Consider the following 20,279-nt stretch of genomic DNA (forward strand, 5'->3'; position numbering starts at 1 on the left):
TGGTATTACAGTTTGCGGAAACAAACATTACTTACATAATTCCTCTCCATGACCCGTGAGTAAACTTCAGTTAATTAATATTTGCACTATTAGCTCGCGTTTAAGCTCAAACTCAAGTATTTTAAATTAAAAGTAAAACATTTTACCATGATTAATGTTTATACCGTCTAGGTTTTTGACTATTTTAAAATGTGGTTTGATGAATATTGATGCATTTAAAATTGGAACATCTTTTAAGTTTTCAGATTATAATAATGGGTGGCGTGGATATATTTATTACTTAAAAAATAAAAGAGAAAGCTGCTTTGAAACCGAAATTACAATCTTCGATCGAACATATCGATTTTCTGTATGTTCAAGCATATTTTTCCTATCTCAGGTCCCGTCTAGATTATCAGTCAACCAGTATCAACCAGAGAATGATTTAGCGGTAAAAGCAATTATCAATTTTTATGTATTTATTGAGCTTAGGTCAGTATATAGAATAAAAAATAAATTAAAAATATAAAGGAGGGTTTCTTGAATTTGATCGTCAAGTTGTAAATAAATGTTCATACAACGTAATATAATACTCGTAAAATATTCATATAAATATAATTTTGCTGAAATGTACGCCGTGAAGATAAATGATGTTCCGGTAAAAAGTATTGCTTATAACATAGATATTATTGCGACCACAAATCATCCTTTGTGAACATAGAGGGATCATTCTTTTCAGCTTTTCATTTCATGATAAAACCTAGCATAATGGTTATTGTAGGGAAACTAGCTGAAAGCAATGTAGGTTGATTCGTGAATAAGGATAAGAAAATAATAGATCAAGCTGAATAATGTTATGACAGCAGAATTCTATTTTCAAATATTTAGACGGCACCTTAAAATTCTTAATATATGACTTGAAACTTTGACTTTTTTTTCATATATTGCCAGTCTAAAGTAGTTATGTATGGAATTGACATCTAGGTATCTTTATTGAACTCGCAATATCTAAATAAGACAGTTATTTGTGCTTACGAAATTGATTACATATATTTGTGCTATGCCAAATTTCTCGGAAACTGAAAGCCATACCTAGATAATGTGATTATCTTGCGATTAACTTGCGAGTTGTTATCTTCGTTTGGCTTATCAGTTCATAATTAGATTTAAAAATAAAATCCACGACATTCCATGTATCTCTGGAGTTTATACAGGTGACATGTTACTTATTTATTTAAGGTCCATTCGGTAAAACCCAAAAACCCTTCAATAATAAGAAGGGCAAGCAGGCCTTATTACTTTTAAGTAATTACTTATTACTTGTAGGCAAAAAAAATTATATTTGAAAATAAAAATATATATTTGAAGTTCTTATATTTTTCTAAGTGACATTTACATTTATTAATTTTAGGTTTATTGAAAAAGTTATTAAACGGAAATAAAAGTAGCGGGCGACATCTTTAAAAAACAGAACTCAATAGCGGCTAATTTTCTGTAAGGAAGAAGCTCCAGGGCTTAATTAAACCATAAAATGTAATAGCTAATTAAAATATTTTATATGCAACATCCCTAATTAAGCGGAATCACGTAAACGTCGAGCAATACTCTGAAATTGCTGGAATATTTTGCTAAATACTTGTGCCGAGATACCGTTAAACTTTATACGACGGTACACACACTTTTAAACTATGTTATTTATAGTTTTATTTATTTATAGCCTTATATTAGAATCAATATATACATTATAGCTATTGTTTTTGTTGATACGATACGATAACTGATTCTGTGTGCCCACGGGCAAAGGTCTCCCCCATATTTAGTGTTAAAATTTAAATTTGTTATTTATAGTAATCATTACTTAATATTATTGTTTTAGCCGGCCTACGTTTTTAGTAACTACATACCAACATATTCAAGATTTTGCTATGCTACCCGATAGAGACTATTCGCTTTTCGAGTACGATAAAGAACAAAATTTTTCTAATATTGAGTACATACTTATTAAATTACTTTTATTTCATGCGCTGCAAACATTAATAAAATGTTAATAGCAAACTGGTGTTGAGGTTTTCCGTGAAATTTTTGTCTTCATAAAAATCACCGTCAAAATTCAAGGAATAAATAAAAAAGAAATTTTGATTCAATTTTACTTATTAACAGCGATTTAATATTCGGATTGTGCCAGAAACTAATTATAACAGTTTTTACGTATTCGAATGGCATTATTTAATATATATTTTAATAATTTTAAAACTCCTTTGTGAATTAAAACTACTATGTATTTTTCCGTATGTGTATTTCTATATCTGATTCGTCATCATTCTCTGTTTAATAGGTAAGTAGGTGATCAGCCTTCTATGCCTACCACATGCCGTCCTTTAAGGCATGCCGGTTTCCTCACAATGATTTCCTTTTCTGTTTGAGCGAATGTTAAATACGAACATAGTCAGAACAATAGAGCACACAGCCGGGGTTGAACCTACGACGTCAGGTATAATAGTCGCAACCTAAAGCTCACACAGCTCTTCCTAAACTAATATACTCGTATTTATTTATGTTGTAGCTATACAAAGCTCTTAAGCTCGTAACTGAATAGGTTTCAATTTAAATTTGGCTTGTAGACGAGACATCACTTCATGTTAATGCAAATTTCCTCTTCAAACGGCCTCAGTGTAGTTTCCCGGTGTAATTTGGGATTGGAAATTCATCTGTCAGTCACTTCGATTGTATCCAGGCAGAGGCTACGTAACTCTGCTCAAAGGCATCCCAAACGTTCTCTGATAAATATGATTAAAGATAGAATGCTGATATTGAGTACGTAAAGGTAAATTTGTATATAGACGCCGAGTGTGTAAGGCATGTATAGGGGGTCATATATATGTTGCAGTAAAGTAGTTAAATCAGATAGTTGATTGAATCTCTAGACAGTTAATCACAGATTGATATTCAATTAAGTTGCTAGCATTTTGATTTAAATAAATCAGCGACAAAACTTGACTGCGACATATATAAGGTTGAAAAGGCCAGATCAAGCTGACGAGCGTGAAGTATGAGAGAGAAGAAAGTGTAGAGAACGTGGCAATGTCTGAAGTTAATAAATTAAAGTATATATATATATAAATAATATTAAAATAGTTCGGTATATTATAAGATATATTTTTACTGTACTAAGTGTAAGTTTTTTATATTATTTATTACATGATTTATTATTATTATTACTTATCAGCTTGTCCCTCGAACAAAGGGTTGGTCTGTCCAGCGCTATTATATAAAACCGTACCCATTGTACCTCGGCTTACTTTCATATGTCATCCTTCCAACCACTCACCTCTTTTCATTATGAATGTATGTATCATTTAATGTGCTATCATACTATTAGTGTATAGGAAGTGAAAATAGAAGGGATAGCACGATGAAAAGAGAGGACAATATAGGCGAAAAGTGTGCTATCGCATAAAACAATAACACATGAAAAATAATATTATCAATTAATATAGCAGTAAATATTTTAGCAGTTTTTGCCATATATTATGCATAAAATAATTAAACACCAAAACGATATGAAATTTTATTGAACCCTTTGTGCTTCGACGTATTTCCTAACCAATTCATTTTCAATTACAACGCACACAGGATAATGTGTGTCCATGGGCGGTGATGTTCTATAAAAAAATTAACTCAGACGTTAATGAGGTTGAAGTAATGATTTTAACTTTTGGGAATTTTATTATTCGAACGTTGAACGTTTTTTTACGAAGATATGAGTGATTCTTATCATGATGGATGATGATTTATCGTCCAAAAACGAAATATAGTTTAACTTATTTTTCTCCATTAAAATTAATTTTCACAACTTTGATAGGATATTGAAAAGTTCGTATACACACTAAAAGTTTTAAACTAACACATAACATTAAAAAACTTTTAAAGTTATGTGTAGAAACAAAAAAGGAATACTAAAAAAGGAATCAAACACTTTTTTTTACTTCTACATATTTTATTTTTACATATAAAAAGTAAATGGCTCTTAATAGATAATTATAATTCGTTAGTTTTATTAAAATCAAATTAAACAATTTTGAAAATAAGTGTGAACTAAAATCGTAAGCCGCAGTTCACGGGCCAGACACATTTTTTAGACTTTTTCAAAAATGTATTGATGAGGTTTGAACGACTAAAAGTACCACTAATTTCTTAATGCTTTTTAGTGTTCATCAGTATCAGAAAACCACGGTAATTGCGTGACAAATATAACATATTGTGAAGGGAAATCTTAAACGTCTTCAGAATATAATAATTTTAATGGAACGCTCGACGCCAACACAAATTTAGGTACGCGTCAACAAAATTACATAAATGTCACTCGGAGGCTGGGTCATGCCTACTTCTGATCCTATTATTTCTAAGATCAAACTGCCTCACATTTCTAAACGGTACTCAAACTAACTCACGAGTTTGTAGTCAAGTGTTAGAAACTTAGTTAATGGATTTTTCCATCGATTTTCGACTTTTCGTAATCATGAGCAAACCGCACCACCCATGGCGTGTCTAGAAGGGTTATCGTCTATTTAATCTAAATACAAATATTTGACATTTGTTTTTAATTCAAATTTATACCTGGCTATAAAAAATCCCCCTCAGAATTAATACTATGAATAAAAATTGTATTAAACTCGTTATTTAATTTTCAAAAATCGTACATTGACATCAACATGACATATTGTCTTCGATTTTAGATTTTTTTTTCAATTGTACGTAGTATATAGTTTACCGATAATATTAATATTGGACTTTGAAAACATACCAATTCTTTTATTGATATAGGTAACACAATGAATGTCAAAAAAGAAATATGCATGATATTGAAAATGAATATGAAATGCTTCTTATTTTACATTTACTGCCAGTTCTCAAATTGAGGGCGTAGAATGAGAGGAGAACTGTCAGTATACGCTCCGCCACTTTTTTTAGTTGCTTAATTTTTACACAAAGTTTGTAAGAAGCTGCAACCATTACACCATGTTCCACATGATATCTTAAGTAATTAATTATAATAAAATAAATTTGTCCTCTATCAGCATGGTGAATTAGGAGCACGCACTTACATTCTCGTGGGAACAACAGAGAAATAGAATTCTCAATCGTGTTTTTAAAGAAATCTATAACGAAGATCATTATATTAAGTTAGAACCTTAATATATACAACAATTTTGCTCTATATTTTAATGTATGTAATTATGGACTTAATTAGCTTACCCTTATGTTTAATAACAAATTCTTAGACAATATAAAACGTGGAATAAAGACGTAATGTAACCACTGTAACAAAAACATTAGTACTTCTTTCAAATTGGGCCTCAACTTCTACCCTGTTTTATTTATTTATTTTATTTCGGTAGCCAAGAGTTTTCATGTAAATTACTACACCTAATGTATTAAAATTAACCAAAAAATTGCCATGATAATTAAAAAAAAATGTTGTGTCTATGTGTGTGTGTGCATTTGTATGCGTTTATGTGTGTGTGCGTCACTGTTCACGTATACTTAATATATTACTTTGTAAATTATTTTTGTACTGGACACAAATTCTATTATGGGGGGTTTTATTCGTATTAACAAAGAAAATGTTGTATGTCTTGTTCTTTGTCTGGGGATTGAAAACTTATCTTGATAAAGGGGATCTGAGGAGTAACAGAAGATATGGGCAATCATTTAATTAATATTTTATATGTAAGTACCCTTTGAGAGGAGTATTAATGTAACGTTTTCTTTGCAGTGGACACCACAGCTCAGTATGACGCAGTGAGAGCTTATTTGAAGGAACTGGATATTTCCAGTGCCGTTTGGGTCGGCCTCATTAGGAGCAATCCTGATGGTGACTTCACATGGACGTTAGTTTTTTCTATTTTATAAGTGACCGAACGTTCAAAAGTGTAGAGGAACCTGTATCAATATTAGTGTATACAAATACCAAAATATTATTTTATCATATTTATACATCTGTCTGTATTTTAGAAATTGCCTAACGTTAAATTAAATGTTTGAAGATGACCATGCATGGTGGGAAGCACGTGAAGCTTAAAAATAATATCTTTCATTCATACAAGTTCTAATATCAGTCAATGGCCCTTAGCGTTAGGTACGTTTTTGAAGGAGGCTTTTGTTCAGCTATATATAAAATATATCTTTCATAGAGACTACAGAGGTTTAAGTGGCGAAGGATATTGGAGTTCAGCTCCGGATTCGAGGACGGCACCGCTTTGTGCTGCGGCCGACCCTGCTGCTGACTACCGCTGGGATGCGAGAGCGTGTGGAGGACCTTCCGTTGCTTCATTTATTTGTGAATTACCAGGTACAGTAGTGGTGCCATCTCTATCCTACAAAGCAATTCAATTATTATTGGCAAGTACATACATACTTACTCGTTATCAGTATCACGTAAATAGAAACAAAAGAAGATGAATTAGACAGCTTTATTCTAAACTATAAACCAAACACTAATTCCCATATTTTGTATATTTAGTACCGCAATGGGCGCTGGGTAGTGAAGGGTGTATGCTGAAAGCTCTACCGGCGCTGACTGTGTTGTATCTACCAGAAAGTGCGGCTGTGCAACTCACCACTGATTGTGGTCTGGCGGGAGTACGACGAGTTCAATGTACAGGGAATGTTGTACGTAAATTTGAGACTATTTTCTTTAATTTTTAAATTTTTATTTTTCTGTCGAATCAAGTAAAATATAACAAGTTTTATTACTCACATTTCTTATTATTTTACAGAAAAGGGAAGATCTACTCAAAGATTTGTCATGCTCTGAGGATGATACTTCAACTACTCTTTGGAATGTTCACTTAACAGAAAATGATATGGAAACAACTACAGGTCTCATGTTTGATGGAGACTCAGTAACTGACGAAAATATAATGACAGACCAACCAGAAATTCAGCAAAGTACTGTTAAATCTTCCACAACGCAAACATTTAATTTGGTTACACAAAGGATACCATCTAGGCAAAATCAACAAATTTCGATGTTCGATAAAGTTCCAGATTTGAATATAATCGAAAACAACAACATCTACAATAATATACCAGCTGGACCATATAAAACAGACTTTTCAAGTACTGAGTATGCAAATAAATTAGAAGATGAGAGACATATGCATCACAAGTTATTACACGATGAGTTGGCCCGACTTGGTAATTTTGAAAGTATATTTAATCAAGCTACTGATCATTTCGTACCACCACTAGTAATGGCGAAAGCTAAATTAAGTAACGACATGAATACTGTGTCCTTCGAAGAAAAGCTTGCTCAAGAGCATGAAGATTATGAAGAATTGACTAAACATTCAAATAACATGAAATTAATCACCAAAAATAATGTAGCTACAACCCAAGTACCACAACATAAAACAACAGATAATATTATCTTTAATTCGCAGGATCTAATTCATCAAAATAAGGATATAGAAATTACAAAAAAAGTAGTACCAAAAAAATACTTTTCTAAACAAACAAAGCCACTTAACGTTAAACGTAAATCACTTCCTGTTATGAACCTTAAAGTATCATTAGATGACGAAACTAACGTTACTCCTACTTCTTCCATAGCAACACTAAATACAAATGGTACCGCCCCAAAATATGACGTACAAAATAAAACAGATGACCATGAAAAAGATGAAACATCAATTGAACTTACTGTAATTATTCGTGAACCAACAAATTTAAAAGATATTGAGTATAATTTATCAAATGATACTGATATGGTAACAACATATCCTCATGAAGTTTTTAATTCTTCCGTAACATATAATGATCATTCGGAACATACAGTAGTGATAACAAAAGCTAATTCCACAATTGTCAGTAATGTAGAAATAATCCAAGAGATAAATTCCTTAAATGATAGTTTTGTGGAATTCAATCCATCCTTAACAAATACCAACCATTCTTATGAAGTATTTAGCACATCAGAACCATATAATAATGATTCTAATCGTGAACTTATACAGATAGAGCCTAAAATTGATATAGCAAGTGGTAAAAGCATGCAATTGGTTAAATCGAAACTTAGTGAAATACTCGAATTAGAAAAGTCAACAGGCCAACCTATTTTTAAAGATGACTTAGAAAAAAATAATGTTACTATGGAAAGTTTTCTAGACATTCATTCTAATGTAAAATATTTTGATTCGAATAATAGTGATATTCTGAATAACCAAACAAACCATATGTATGCCAACAATATGATTACCTCGTCACCTGAAACTAATATTACCGAAAATCATGATAATATTACTAACAGTTTACATAATAATGATCCTTTGGTATCTGAAGTGTTTGTAATTAATGTAACTCAGGATGAAATACCAAATATTATTATAAATGGAAATATTACAGAAATTATAGAACCTGAAAACTTGAATAGTAATATTGAGCTGCATTTGAGTAGTAATTCCAGCGAAGAAGAAATCGATGACTTTCAATCACCATTATTATCTGGAGCTGACGATTCTGAAATTCATAAGCCGATGCGCACCCGAAGGATTCAAAATGGTCAAAACCGTAAAAAGTTTAATCCATTTCGCATTTTAGGTTAAAAAGAGGACAATAATGTATACTTTGACTGCCAACAAATTCTTAGACTTAGGGTCTGTTTCACAATGTCTGGATAAGTTACTAATAAGCTATTTATTACTTATTAGTAGGATAAACAGCATTTTTGCGTTTCACGACTGGCAGATAGCGTTATTCGTCATAAAACGTGAAGTATCTTATTTGGAACTTTTATCTTTCGAATAATTTATGTGTTGCATAGCTCTTTGTTACTTTATCCATATATTGTGAAACAGGCCCTAAGTGATGAAATAATACACAATTTCAATTTACTAGAATATAATACGTCACTAATGTGATCGCACAGTGCACTTAGCAGAATTACATTTATATTCACTGGCATTATCTAGTTTCTAGCTCACAACAAACCATTATTAGAATGCAATTTCACATAATTATAAATGTATCGTATGTCGTAAAGTATACCTTTATTTTAATTTTCCAGTGAAAAGTATATGACAGCGCATAAATCATTAGATGAATAATGAGAAAAATTGCACAAAGTTGAAAGAAAAGTAATTAGTGATACGCAACTTTAGCGTATTAAAACGCAAACGTTCTTTGGCTTTTAATATTTCATCGTTAGTTTTTAACCATATCAAATAAAATCTAGTCAATTCATCTATTATAGGTATATAGCATAGCTATCATTTTAGAATCATAGTTACTAGAATTACAAACCTGTGACATCATTGCCAAATCAAAGATAATATTTTACCACAAACTCAATCATATCATTAATCATAAGTTATTTATTTTTGAATCTATATTACCGCTTTGGATATAAGACTCTCAGTGGTTAGACACAAAAAACAAATGATTAAAAATAACGCTGTTATCATGAGATTTATTCATACAGAAATATTACACCAATGTCTAACCAAATTACTTTATATTAACACATATTTATTTAAATATTTCGACTGAAATGCTTTATAATAATATTGTAAAGGTTTCGTGTAATATCTGATTTATTTGAGTTTGAAATTAAATTTCTACGTATTTGTAAATGTCCTTGGATGTTAATCAAATCTTGTATAGAATGCGGTTAGCTAATAAACCAACTTAATCCTAAAGGAATGGCTGTTACATAAAACGAATATTTTTTAATTTATCACACTGTATGTAGTAGGAATTTTATAAATAAATGTATTAAATTAATAATATATTTTTCATTTCATCAACTTTTTATACAATATTGTAATTGTCAATACTCGACATGATAGCACATAGTGTCAAAGACGGCCTTGATAACTACGTGGTACAGGGTTTGATTTCCGCCTAAACAGAAATTGTTTGGGTTGATAACAAGTTGAAGGCTGGTTGCAAGGTTTTTGCTCCATTGGACGGGACTTCAAAGATGTTGTAATCACCATGGAATAATTAAAATTAGTGTGATCCGATTTTTAACTTAATCCCAAGTGACTTGGGATATTTTAAACCCTGGGTTTCTATGCTTTTCTTATTTGTTAGTATTGACAAATGAAAATAAAGACGGTCGTTTGTATAGAAATCATCTTTTGGTACAAAGATATTATATTTGATATTAAATCGACGAGATCCGATGATGCCTAGGAACTGAATAAACTTAAAACGGTGTAACTCTTTCCAACATAGCGCAGAGACAATTTGACATAGACAACGACAGAGTGAGTGTTCAATTTCTTTATGAAAGGGGAAGTCTAAATTATTTCATAACAACACATATGGAAGCTAAAATAAGATAATTTATAGCTAAAAGGTTTTTAAGAAGCTAATAAATTTTCGTATTTTAAAGAAGAATTCTACGGTAGATACACCGTTTTGAAACATTTCAAGTGTACACATACTCGAAGATAAGGGTTGTTGTACACGACGTCTGCTAAGTGCCTGTCTGAAGATGAGAGGCTTATTTTGGACAAGTGGCGCCATCTTAAGTCTTGTATTTAGTGAAGAATTTCCAACGGAGCTTTGAAAAATATTTTTTAGCGTCTTCATTCACCGTGTCCGAATACCTCCTAAATTTTAAATGAAAATAAATTTAAATGGTTACAATGTAAATCTTAACTTTGTTTTGTTCTTTTACTTCATTTATTTTTACTAATAATCTTTCAAGTAGGTACTGTTTATTTATATGTACATAAAACAAACAGTGGCCCTATAACACTAGGTCATGGCCTCCGATTTCTTTATCTTCTACATGAACTTGTCTGATAGAGTAGATGATCAGTCTCCTGTGCCTGACACGTGCCTATATTGGAAGCGAATCTACCGCAAACTACATCTGAGGTAGCCGTGATTTTAGTGATGAAACTCTATTAATCCACTTAAAGCAAATTAGGAAGGTGTAACGGCATAAACCTCACGAAATTAGTGAAGCAAATCAACAAGCGCGCGTCCACTGCGGCGTTACCACTCAATAATTAAGGGATTTTAAATCGAATCATTTCGCCTGAAATGAAAAGTGGTTCCTTGCGTAATGGCTCAACCAAGCTGACCCAGCCAAACCGTGGCCCAAGCGAAAATTAACTCCAAAACAAGGAAGTTTATAACCGACGTGTACTAGTATCGGTATACTATTTCTTTATTAAATCTGGCCAGACGATAATGACAGATATCTTTTGTCAAAGCTGCAATCCATGTCATGCTAGCTAAACAACCAAGGCTGAGTAACTGACTAATGCTGCTTCACAACAATACTATACCACACATTAAGAACATACTCTACCAAATAAGAGAAGCTTCAATTGGAATGTCTAACGCCCGAACCCTATAATTAATCCACAATCTCAAATTGAAAACAATTTAAGAACAGACCGTGAGTCGATCGATCTCCTATCTGCATCCAAATAACCAAACGATCAAAGACGTATAGAATGCAATGTCTTCGCTCTTTGCACTCATATTTAATAACCAGACACAGAATAAAATAAATAAAACCGTACAAATAATATTTAAACATGACAATGTTTTAAATATATAAAATAGCTTTTTAATTATTTAAAAAACTGGTGTAAGTTAAAATAGAGAAATAGAATATTGACACAGTTGAACTATCATTTTGATATTTTGACAGATAGCTATTACAATCCGTCGAATGGTTGTTGGCACACTTTTATCAATATTTGAATTAAGATGTCTATCTGAGATGGTCAAAAATTGAGATAGGTTATTGGGCTTGGGCGTTAGACATCCACCGAACTCCCCGGAACTTGCTACAACAGATTACTATTGTAACGTTAAAAAAATCAACTGTAATGTGTCGAAACCGCCTTCTAAGATTTTATTGATTGCCGTCCGAATGGTTGAAGAGGATTTTTAAACTTCAAGACAAGACTACAACTAGAAGATACGACTTCAATATTATACTTATAAGATGGCATAAATAGCAATGGTACCTACTTTGATTAATTAAATATATTCTATTACAAAATTCTTCCTCCCATACAAAACCCCAATTTCATGTCACGGCTTAATATTAAAAACTCCTTTATACGACTGTGGACGAGCAAAACCGCGGTCGGCACTCAAATGGAATTGAAACAATTGAAAAATTGAGTTTGTTATTTTACAAGACCCGACAGTAAATGTTTGTAGTACGCTTCGCCTTCGTTTGTTCAACCTCAAGTTTAATTTAATTTTCCGATTTCCAAACACCGCAAAAGAAAATTACAGAAAGTCGAAGACGTAAACCGATTGAGAAACTTAAAATGAACACTGCTAACAGTTAATTAAATAACTTTTATTCTTAAATGTATTAGAAATATATCGCCATTATTTTTTATACTAATATTAAAATGCTAAAAATTTGATTTAGTTTAAAGCACTTATTTCAGAAACTACTGATTCGAATTAAAAAATATGAAACGCATAACTCATGGACGATTGTAATACTGCTTTGAATAAACGCGATTGAACGCCAAGACTCAGCTTGTTAGAAATATAATTTTAATAACTTGAGGTAGGTAAAAACACGAACATTTTAAGTCGTTGTATACCCTACCATCATAATTTTTAATTTTATACATAAAAATATGGCAGTGATAAAATTAATCTCACACTATTGAGAGTGATTAGATTAATCAATATTGTTTTTGTTTACTAACATAGTACATAGGTACGAACCACTATTCTGGCGCGCACCAAGCTGTCGTACTATAGTGCGCGGTCTTTTCCAATACGGATACAACTTTTTTAGATATTTAAAGATTTGATTATGTAAAAATGGGAGAGGCCTTTGCCAGTGGGCACACAGAATCAGCTATCATAGACAACAAAAACAATGGCTATAATATATTGATTCTGATATAAGGCTATAAATAAATTAAATAAATAACTAATCATATTATACATGAATTCAATATGTCGTATGATCAAATATCTGTTTTATTTAATGTGTTCGACTCAAAGGCCTAACCTATTACTATCAAGCCTTTTTTTTATGGCTTTAATTTGTGCCAACTGGGCACAAGATACTTCGCCAGTGTCGTGTAGATGGAGAAGGCACGCTATCGAGACTTTGTAGGCATTATGGGTGACAATTAATTTTGACACCTAGCGTTTGAAGTATTTTGATATAATGTTTTTTTTTACTTGGAGAAATGCATTGCGCATACCCTTCCGCGGTGTGAATGCTTGGTGCAGAAGGGTTATGTGGGACTCGCCATTGTACATACCCACTAAAACCCCAAGGTGCCACCAACAATCGCCTTATGCGGGATGCGGTAACAGCAGAGCCTTATCCGCTTATTTTGATACAATGTCTTAACATTTAGAGTACCTTAGTTAAAGCCTTAACTATTTAAATAAACACAGGATTTTAATTATCCCAATAATTTAAATGGCAACATTATTTACATGCATTACAGAAATATTTATAGCTGGTGAGAATACGATAGACGAAAGTCGAATGCGAGCATTCCGTGGAAAAATTCGGTCAAATACCTAGGATTCACGCTCAAAAGCGGCATGCACATCCGTAAGCATATAGCCGCCCTATGTAAATAACAAATATATAATAAGCAAGTAAATTAACTCTCCGGAGAAGGCGTGAAGGTGTGGATCTTTATTTAGTGATTCGCTTACTCTAGTGAGCTTTTGACCAAAAATTCTCAAATACAATCATATCTTGCTCTCTTGTTAAATTCTTGGTACGACACCAAATGAAGGAAACATTAAGTTGGTCGCATTAGCCACTACCTTATAAATAATTGTTAGCCACAACACGCGATTTATAGGTCATTGAACTGGAGCTACCGTCATTTGTCAATTATATTAATGCGTACTAAGCATTGTCAGTCAGGGTTGGCAAAATTAGGACAGAGGTCACGCTACATCCCTTGTCTCATCCATTATTCACTGCGAATGGTATCCGCCTTGATTCATCTTTATTGATTTTGGTTAGTGCAAGATTTAATAGAATATATATTCGGAAGAATTTTTGTAATTATTGGCAAACTTTTAAAATCCTCGTCCATTATTTACACATTTATCATTTTCTAATAGTTTTTATATACCACGCGATATCAGTTTAGGCACAATACACATTACAGTGTCATGGCGTCGGGAGTAATGTCATGCTAAGGTAAACGTCAAATGTGTCTTTTCAATATTGAAAGTAAAAACACATTAATTAGACTTCTGCAATTATTTATTTAATCAATTTCTAATATATTTTTCAAATTCTGAATCGAAGGAAAGGCTATCTAATTAGACTGCAGCCTTATGCCGTAATTAATTAGAAAACCGGATCGTGGTAATTATTTTAAAACAAAATAAATGAAAAGGTTTAGTTTTTTTTAATCTTAGCAAAATGTTAAACAGATTATTTTGTAAAAAGTATATATATTAATCTTAATTTATGACTTACGTCTAAGTTACTGAACACAGCTGAAGGTGCGCGATACATCGACAGTTCACAAGAATAACATTGTAAAAGCTGTATATAAACTAAAATTTATATCCATTAAAATTAGATTTGAATATTCTCTAATACATTTCGCTCATTTCTCTTAAAGTGGTCAAAACTCTCGTGGCGAGCCTGTGCTATGACTTGAAATAGTACTCTGTACTCCATATGTTACTTTTGGTCTTGACATCCTTGGTGGGGAATTGTATACTCGCATTAACTACTTAGGTTCACAGTTCTCATCCTCTGATATATTTAGTTATTCAGTGCAATTTGCTAGTACATAATTTATTTATTTATATATTCTAAAACAATGTGTATGCCTAGAAAATACAAGAAAATATGACATCGCAAATTTAACACATACATACAGATCAATTACATTAGAACTTACGCAATATATTAAAGGGAAAAACTAAAAAAACGACCACAAAATAAACAAAAATAAAATAAATCAAAATATAAATAATAACTAATAATATAAATATTAACTAAAACTAAAACATATAAATAACAATAATAAACAAACAAAATGAAAACTTAAACCACATTAAGAGACTGTTGTGAAACACATCAATATTTTCATCAATGTAATTTCATAAATCTAAATACACATACCACAGTCCACTGGCTGGCTGGCAAGCTTTAAAATTATAGTTACAAATAATATGAATTATAATTTGATAAAGAATTTCACTATGTGAATAAGGATATATCAGAATCTTAAATTAATAAAATAAAATTGAAATTAGTTCGATTTAAAGATCTGAAGTACAACAAAAGTTCCGGAAAGTTAAAATTGACCCACTCGTGTAATTTAACATAATTATTTGAAAATAGAATTCAAAGAGACTGGCACGCAAACCGATAAAAAATAATTTTATACCACGAAGGTTGACTTATCTGACATTAATTAATTACATTTTTATTCTTTGAAGTTCTTTTATAAGAAATGCATCTCCACGCAATGTATACTTTTGTTTAAAATATTAGATATTAGATATAGATTTATGAAGACTTAAATTGCTCTTTTTTTTATTAAAATCGACTCTCTTTGACAAATATTTTTCCAAACTTAAATTCGAAATTCAAATACAATAGCTATTTTAAAGAAGACAGTAAAATATGAACTAATTGGACAAACATATATGTTACTACAGAAACTATCAACTGCAAGCCTGACATGCGAAGGATTTTACCTACTTGCGAAGAGTCTCTCAGACAAAGACCAGTAGTATCATGCTACTTTAAAGTTTCCTTCAAATATTTATCTTCTATGAACGAGTTTGAGAGACATTATTCAAAAATGTAAGTTGATGTATATTTTGATTAAGTTAAAGCGAAAAAGTTTTGATACTTCATCTTCGTCGATGGGACGATTACGAGTTTTTGTGCGTAAATATGCCAGAAACTTACTCTGAATTTCATTGATAGCTTCCTTGTTTAATCTTTATGATTTATACATTTTGACAACATAGTTATAATGGGTATTAATTATGATTTACTTTGCCGCAAAACCAGCATTTTAAATTTATTTTATTATTTTATAAGTACAGCTTAGGTAATATCAAAACGTAAGCTGTTGGAATAAAAAAAATATGACGATAGCTAAAAAAATAAAATTATAATATTTCAATTTATTTATAACTAGTTATTTTATTTTATTAGACAAAACAAGATAGTTAGTGCTTTTTATAGATATCAAAGTGTTCTATAAAACAATATGACATAATTTTTCTCTATTGTCAATAGTTTAGTATTTTTGGTGGGGTACATTTATTGAAAACAAAAAAACACCTTAATTAAGTGTAAATAGCTTTTGGTAAAATTGCCGCAAATGTATACAGATAATTAATAATGTTTTTGAGTTTAAACATCACGGATTATCACGTTTTTATAATCTATAATTTCGTTAAATGGCTTATTTAATGAACGGACCTTTTGTATGTCTGATACCCGTTCATATGCGTTTAATAATAAAAACATCAAGACTCATCCTATTTTTTATTTTTAAATATTTGAACGCACAGTAGTCGAAAACGTTATAATTTTAAAATATTATTAGTATGAATTGGTAATTGGACAAATTAATATGTTGATCTGATTAACAGATTGAACATATTTTATGCAGGAGCCGTGAGATTGCAGTGTACACTGATTGCAAACATCAATTACTCAATAAATTGACAAATTATTGTAATATTATGTAGATTTTATTGGTTTTCATGTTGTTACTATAAGAGCCCATTTTCGTGAACATTTAAAAACACCGTTAATAATTGGATCTAATAATAAGTTTCAGAATTGAGACTAAGCGCGAATAATGACTCCTGTACGTCAAAATTACATATTTTAACTAAGGTATATACAGTAAATAAATATAATAAGAAAAGAAATGAAAAGATCATTATGGGAGCAATGGAGATAGAGATGTCTAAGCGTCGCTCATTTGTATCCGTTAAAGTACACAAAAACTGCTAAACGTCGCTTCGACCTGACAAATGACTTCTGGCACAGATAAAATCTACTTTTTACTTGCAATTGAAGGTTACATCAAAATTGTTACTTCGACTGTGGTGTTTGAGAAATGTATAAATATACAACTTTGATTGTTTCGAAGTGTCTAATATGCTTTACTGTTTAAATATTAGTTGATATACGTTGGTAGCACTGAAAATGTTTAGAACTGGCCAGTTAGAAACATTGCTATTGAAAATTTTTGGAATTTCATTTCGACAGCAGCGTCCACGAAGATCCTCCTTCACCACGACACTGCTTCAGGGCATTCCGCAAAACTGACGAGCGATGAAGATGCGGTGAAAGCGTACAAAAATGCCTAGAAGTGGGTCTAAGGAAAAATGGGCCCACTGCTTTTCTCAGAGGTTCCATCGAATGCAACGATGTGTGAAAAGCAATGAAGATTATTTTGAAAAACAATGAAAGTATTGGCAAACTTTCTACACTAAGCCGTTTTTCATTTTCTAAACATTTTCGGTGTTACCTCGCTATACTTAGGGCTCGAAAAATATTTGCCACCGCCTTAACGGGTTAACGGCATTGCCGAAGAGTATAGGTGCTTAAGGGCTACGACACCAAAATAACAAAACTGTATAAATATGAAATACATATTATAACAAATGGGAAATATATTTTTCTATCAAAATTTACATCGCAGAAATTATTCACAAGCAAAATTTAACGTAATCCTTAATGTTTGAGGTAAATACCTTTAGCTGAATTACCTAAACAAATGCCTAAAATCCCAATTTGCACTTAACCTTGTGAAGTTTATACCTAAATCTTTACGATTGTACTAAGTAAGTCTACTTACCGTCCAGTCACTAACGCCCATAAAAATCGTGTAGTAGTAAAATAAATAATTACGAACCTACTGAAATTTAGACCTGATAGAGGGCTTTGTTCTATAATAAGACATGTTACTGAAATAATTTGCTCGTAGTGAATTAAACAAATTTTATTTATAGACTATAAATATCTTTGCAGTTGATCATATTGATGACTTATGCGTATGACACACGATCGATTTACAAGACGTATTACCGTTCCGTAATCAATTGCGCACTAAGAGTGAAAGATATATGTGTTAAGGGTTTTAACTCACGTGTTTAGGGAAAAGAAAAAGGATACAGCCGTCCCCGCGAACTTCGTTTCTCCTTAACATGATTTCACTTAGCTTACCTTTTAAGTATATACCAACAATCAACATGGACCATTTTGCTATGCTACCCCTGAGACTGTTCGGTTTTCCGGAATCAAAACTTTTTCGGTTTTTCTGTGAAATTTTCTCGAGAGATCTACTTCAGAGTTCAAGTGAAGAGGATGAAAGTTAAGGATTTTATGAATTATTCTATGTATCATAAAAATTTAATAACAAAAAATTATTGTCTATAAATGCAATACATATTTTTACGTACACATTCCAAACACCTCGACACAAATATTTTAAGTTTGTGAGTAATAAACAAGATCGTTTTATCTCAAAACATAACTAAGCCTAAAGAAAATGTATTCCAGTCAGCTTCCTGCCCTTTGACTCAGCAATTAGACCCGACACTCCAACCATGATTGAATTACTTGCTATTTAATTTGTTTTTTAGAACTGCTCTTATCGTGTTCCAAATTTTGCGAGAACAATATTAAGGAAACTTTGTTATAAATTAAATAATTATGGCGCCTCGCCGGTCCAGTTTATGCCAATTATTTATTATAAAAGTGCCTCCATTAAAACAACATACAACACTTACACAACATACAAGACCCCATCGACCACTGGTGAAATAGCCTGAAGCCTACTGAAGTGTTTTCGAACCAATACGTTTTATTTAATGTATGCTTGATAGTGCTACGTTCGATGTATTACTTTTTGCCTTAATCACGCACTAGATAATGTGGGCACATCATGGGACGAGATGGAAATGGGAAGGAAAAAGAATGGCAAACCATAAATGTTTGAATACATAGTTATTATTATTTATATTGGAAAATATTCAGAATTATCACTGTACGCTGGCCTTTCAACTATTAATAGACCCTTTGCGATAATAAATCATAGATTTGTGTGTTATTTGTTGAGTCACGTCTGTTTATTATTCATGATTGTTGTTTCTTTGTATTTTTAACATGTTTTTTTTATATTGGTCCTTGTTACATATCTATTGCACTCCCTTTGCCCCGGATACCTCACATGACCTCAACTAGTAATAAGTCTATAATATAGATTATATATTGATCGTGTACCTCATATCGAGCCGATTTAATTCATATTCATACGTAGTTAAGTCTCAATTATTGTAGTTATAATTAATTAAAGTAATTTAATCATTATAGATTTACCGTTGCCCCTCACTTAATTATTTGTTCAACAGTAATTGCGGTAATCTTTTCTAATATGTCTTATTTTTCTGACCTGCTGTTGTACTTTTTTACTACTGTAATATACTATTAATTATAAGCGTAATTTATTATTTGTCCTAGTTTATTTTCTCATGTAAGTGAATGTTGTAATGTTGTTAATGTTTAATAATATTTTTGAAGTGAAACTTCTTTAGAATCGTTGTGATTTCAAACCGGATGCAACGAAAAAGCGACAGTAAAAAGAGACAGAAACATTAATTCATATGATTTAACGTGGGAGAAAATGAGATAGATAAACTTCTTTCGAATCGTCGTGATTTCAAACCGGATGCAGCGGTAAAGAGAGACAGAAACATCAATTCATCATATGATTTAACGTGGGAGAAAATGAGATAGCAGGCATTATACAGCCTCTCTTTACTGCCGCTTTTTCATTTGATCGAATTTCAAACTTTCGATGTTTTAGTTTTTCCCAAATTAAAAATTTATATTAAACTTATAAATTAAAATTTATCATTAAAATATACTGTTTTAAAAGAACACACACATTTAGATAATGGAAAATGATTAATTTATATATGATTAATAATAAAAAAAATGTTTTTGAAGGTTTCACTTCTACCATGTGTGAATTGCACATATGTTTTTTTTAAATATTTATTGATTGCGCTATCGTAACTCACGTCATTATAAACCTTTTTCCTGAATACATAACACCATAGGTGGTGGCACTCATATATATTCTTACATGTATGTAGCTTAATAAAATTACGCCAGGCAGGTGCAAGTTGTAGCGAAGTCATTGCGATCAATTTAGCCAAAGCACTTAACGCCACTCCGATACGCCACGTTAACTCCGCCCTGGAGCCAAAATATCATCTATATACATTTAGGTAGCTACACTAATTCGCTTATA

At 31.5% G+C, this 20,279-nt stretch overlaps 1 protein-coding gene across 2 annotated transcripts in view; it reads left to right on the forward strand.

The window, feature by feature from the left end:
- LOC111002148 overlaps positions 1-9,742 on the forward strand; it is a 40,113-nt gene extending 30,371 nt beyond the window's left edge. Inside the window, exons 1-5 of one of the 2 annotated variants that reach the window (XM_045630570.1) lie at positions 6-55; positions 5,756-5,870; positions 6,174-6,331; positions 6,503-6,651; positions 6,759-9,742. In XM_045630570.1, coding sequence (XP_045486526.1) covers positions 49-55; positions 5,756-5,870; positions 6,174-6,331; positions 6,503-6,651; positions 6,759-8,585 — 2,256 coding nt within the window. In that variant the 5' untranslated portion in view covers positions 6-48 and the 3' untranslated portion in view covers positions 8,586-9,742. Of the gene's footprint in view, positions 1-5; positions 56-5,755; positions 5,871-6,173; positions 6,332-6,502; positions 6,652-6,758 lie in introns of those variants that run through there. The other variant, XM_022272265.2, reaches the window with a different exon arrangement.
- The last annotated feature ends 10,537 nt before the right edge of the window (positions 9,743-20,279 follow it).

The sequence above is a fragment of the Pieris rapae genome, chromosome 12, assembly GCF_905147795.1.
Source record: "Pieris rapae chromosome 12, ilPieRapa1.1, whole genome shotgun sequence".
Lineage (NCBI taxonomy): Eukaryota > Metazoa > Arthropoda > Insecta > Lepidoptera > Pieridae > Pieris > Pieris rapae.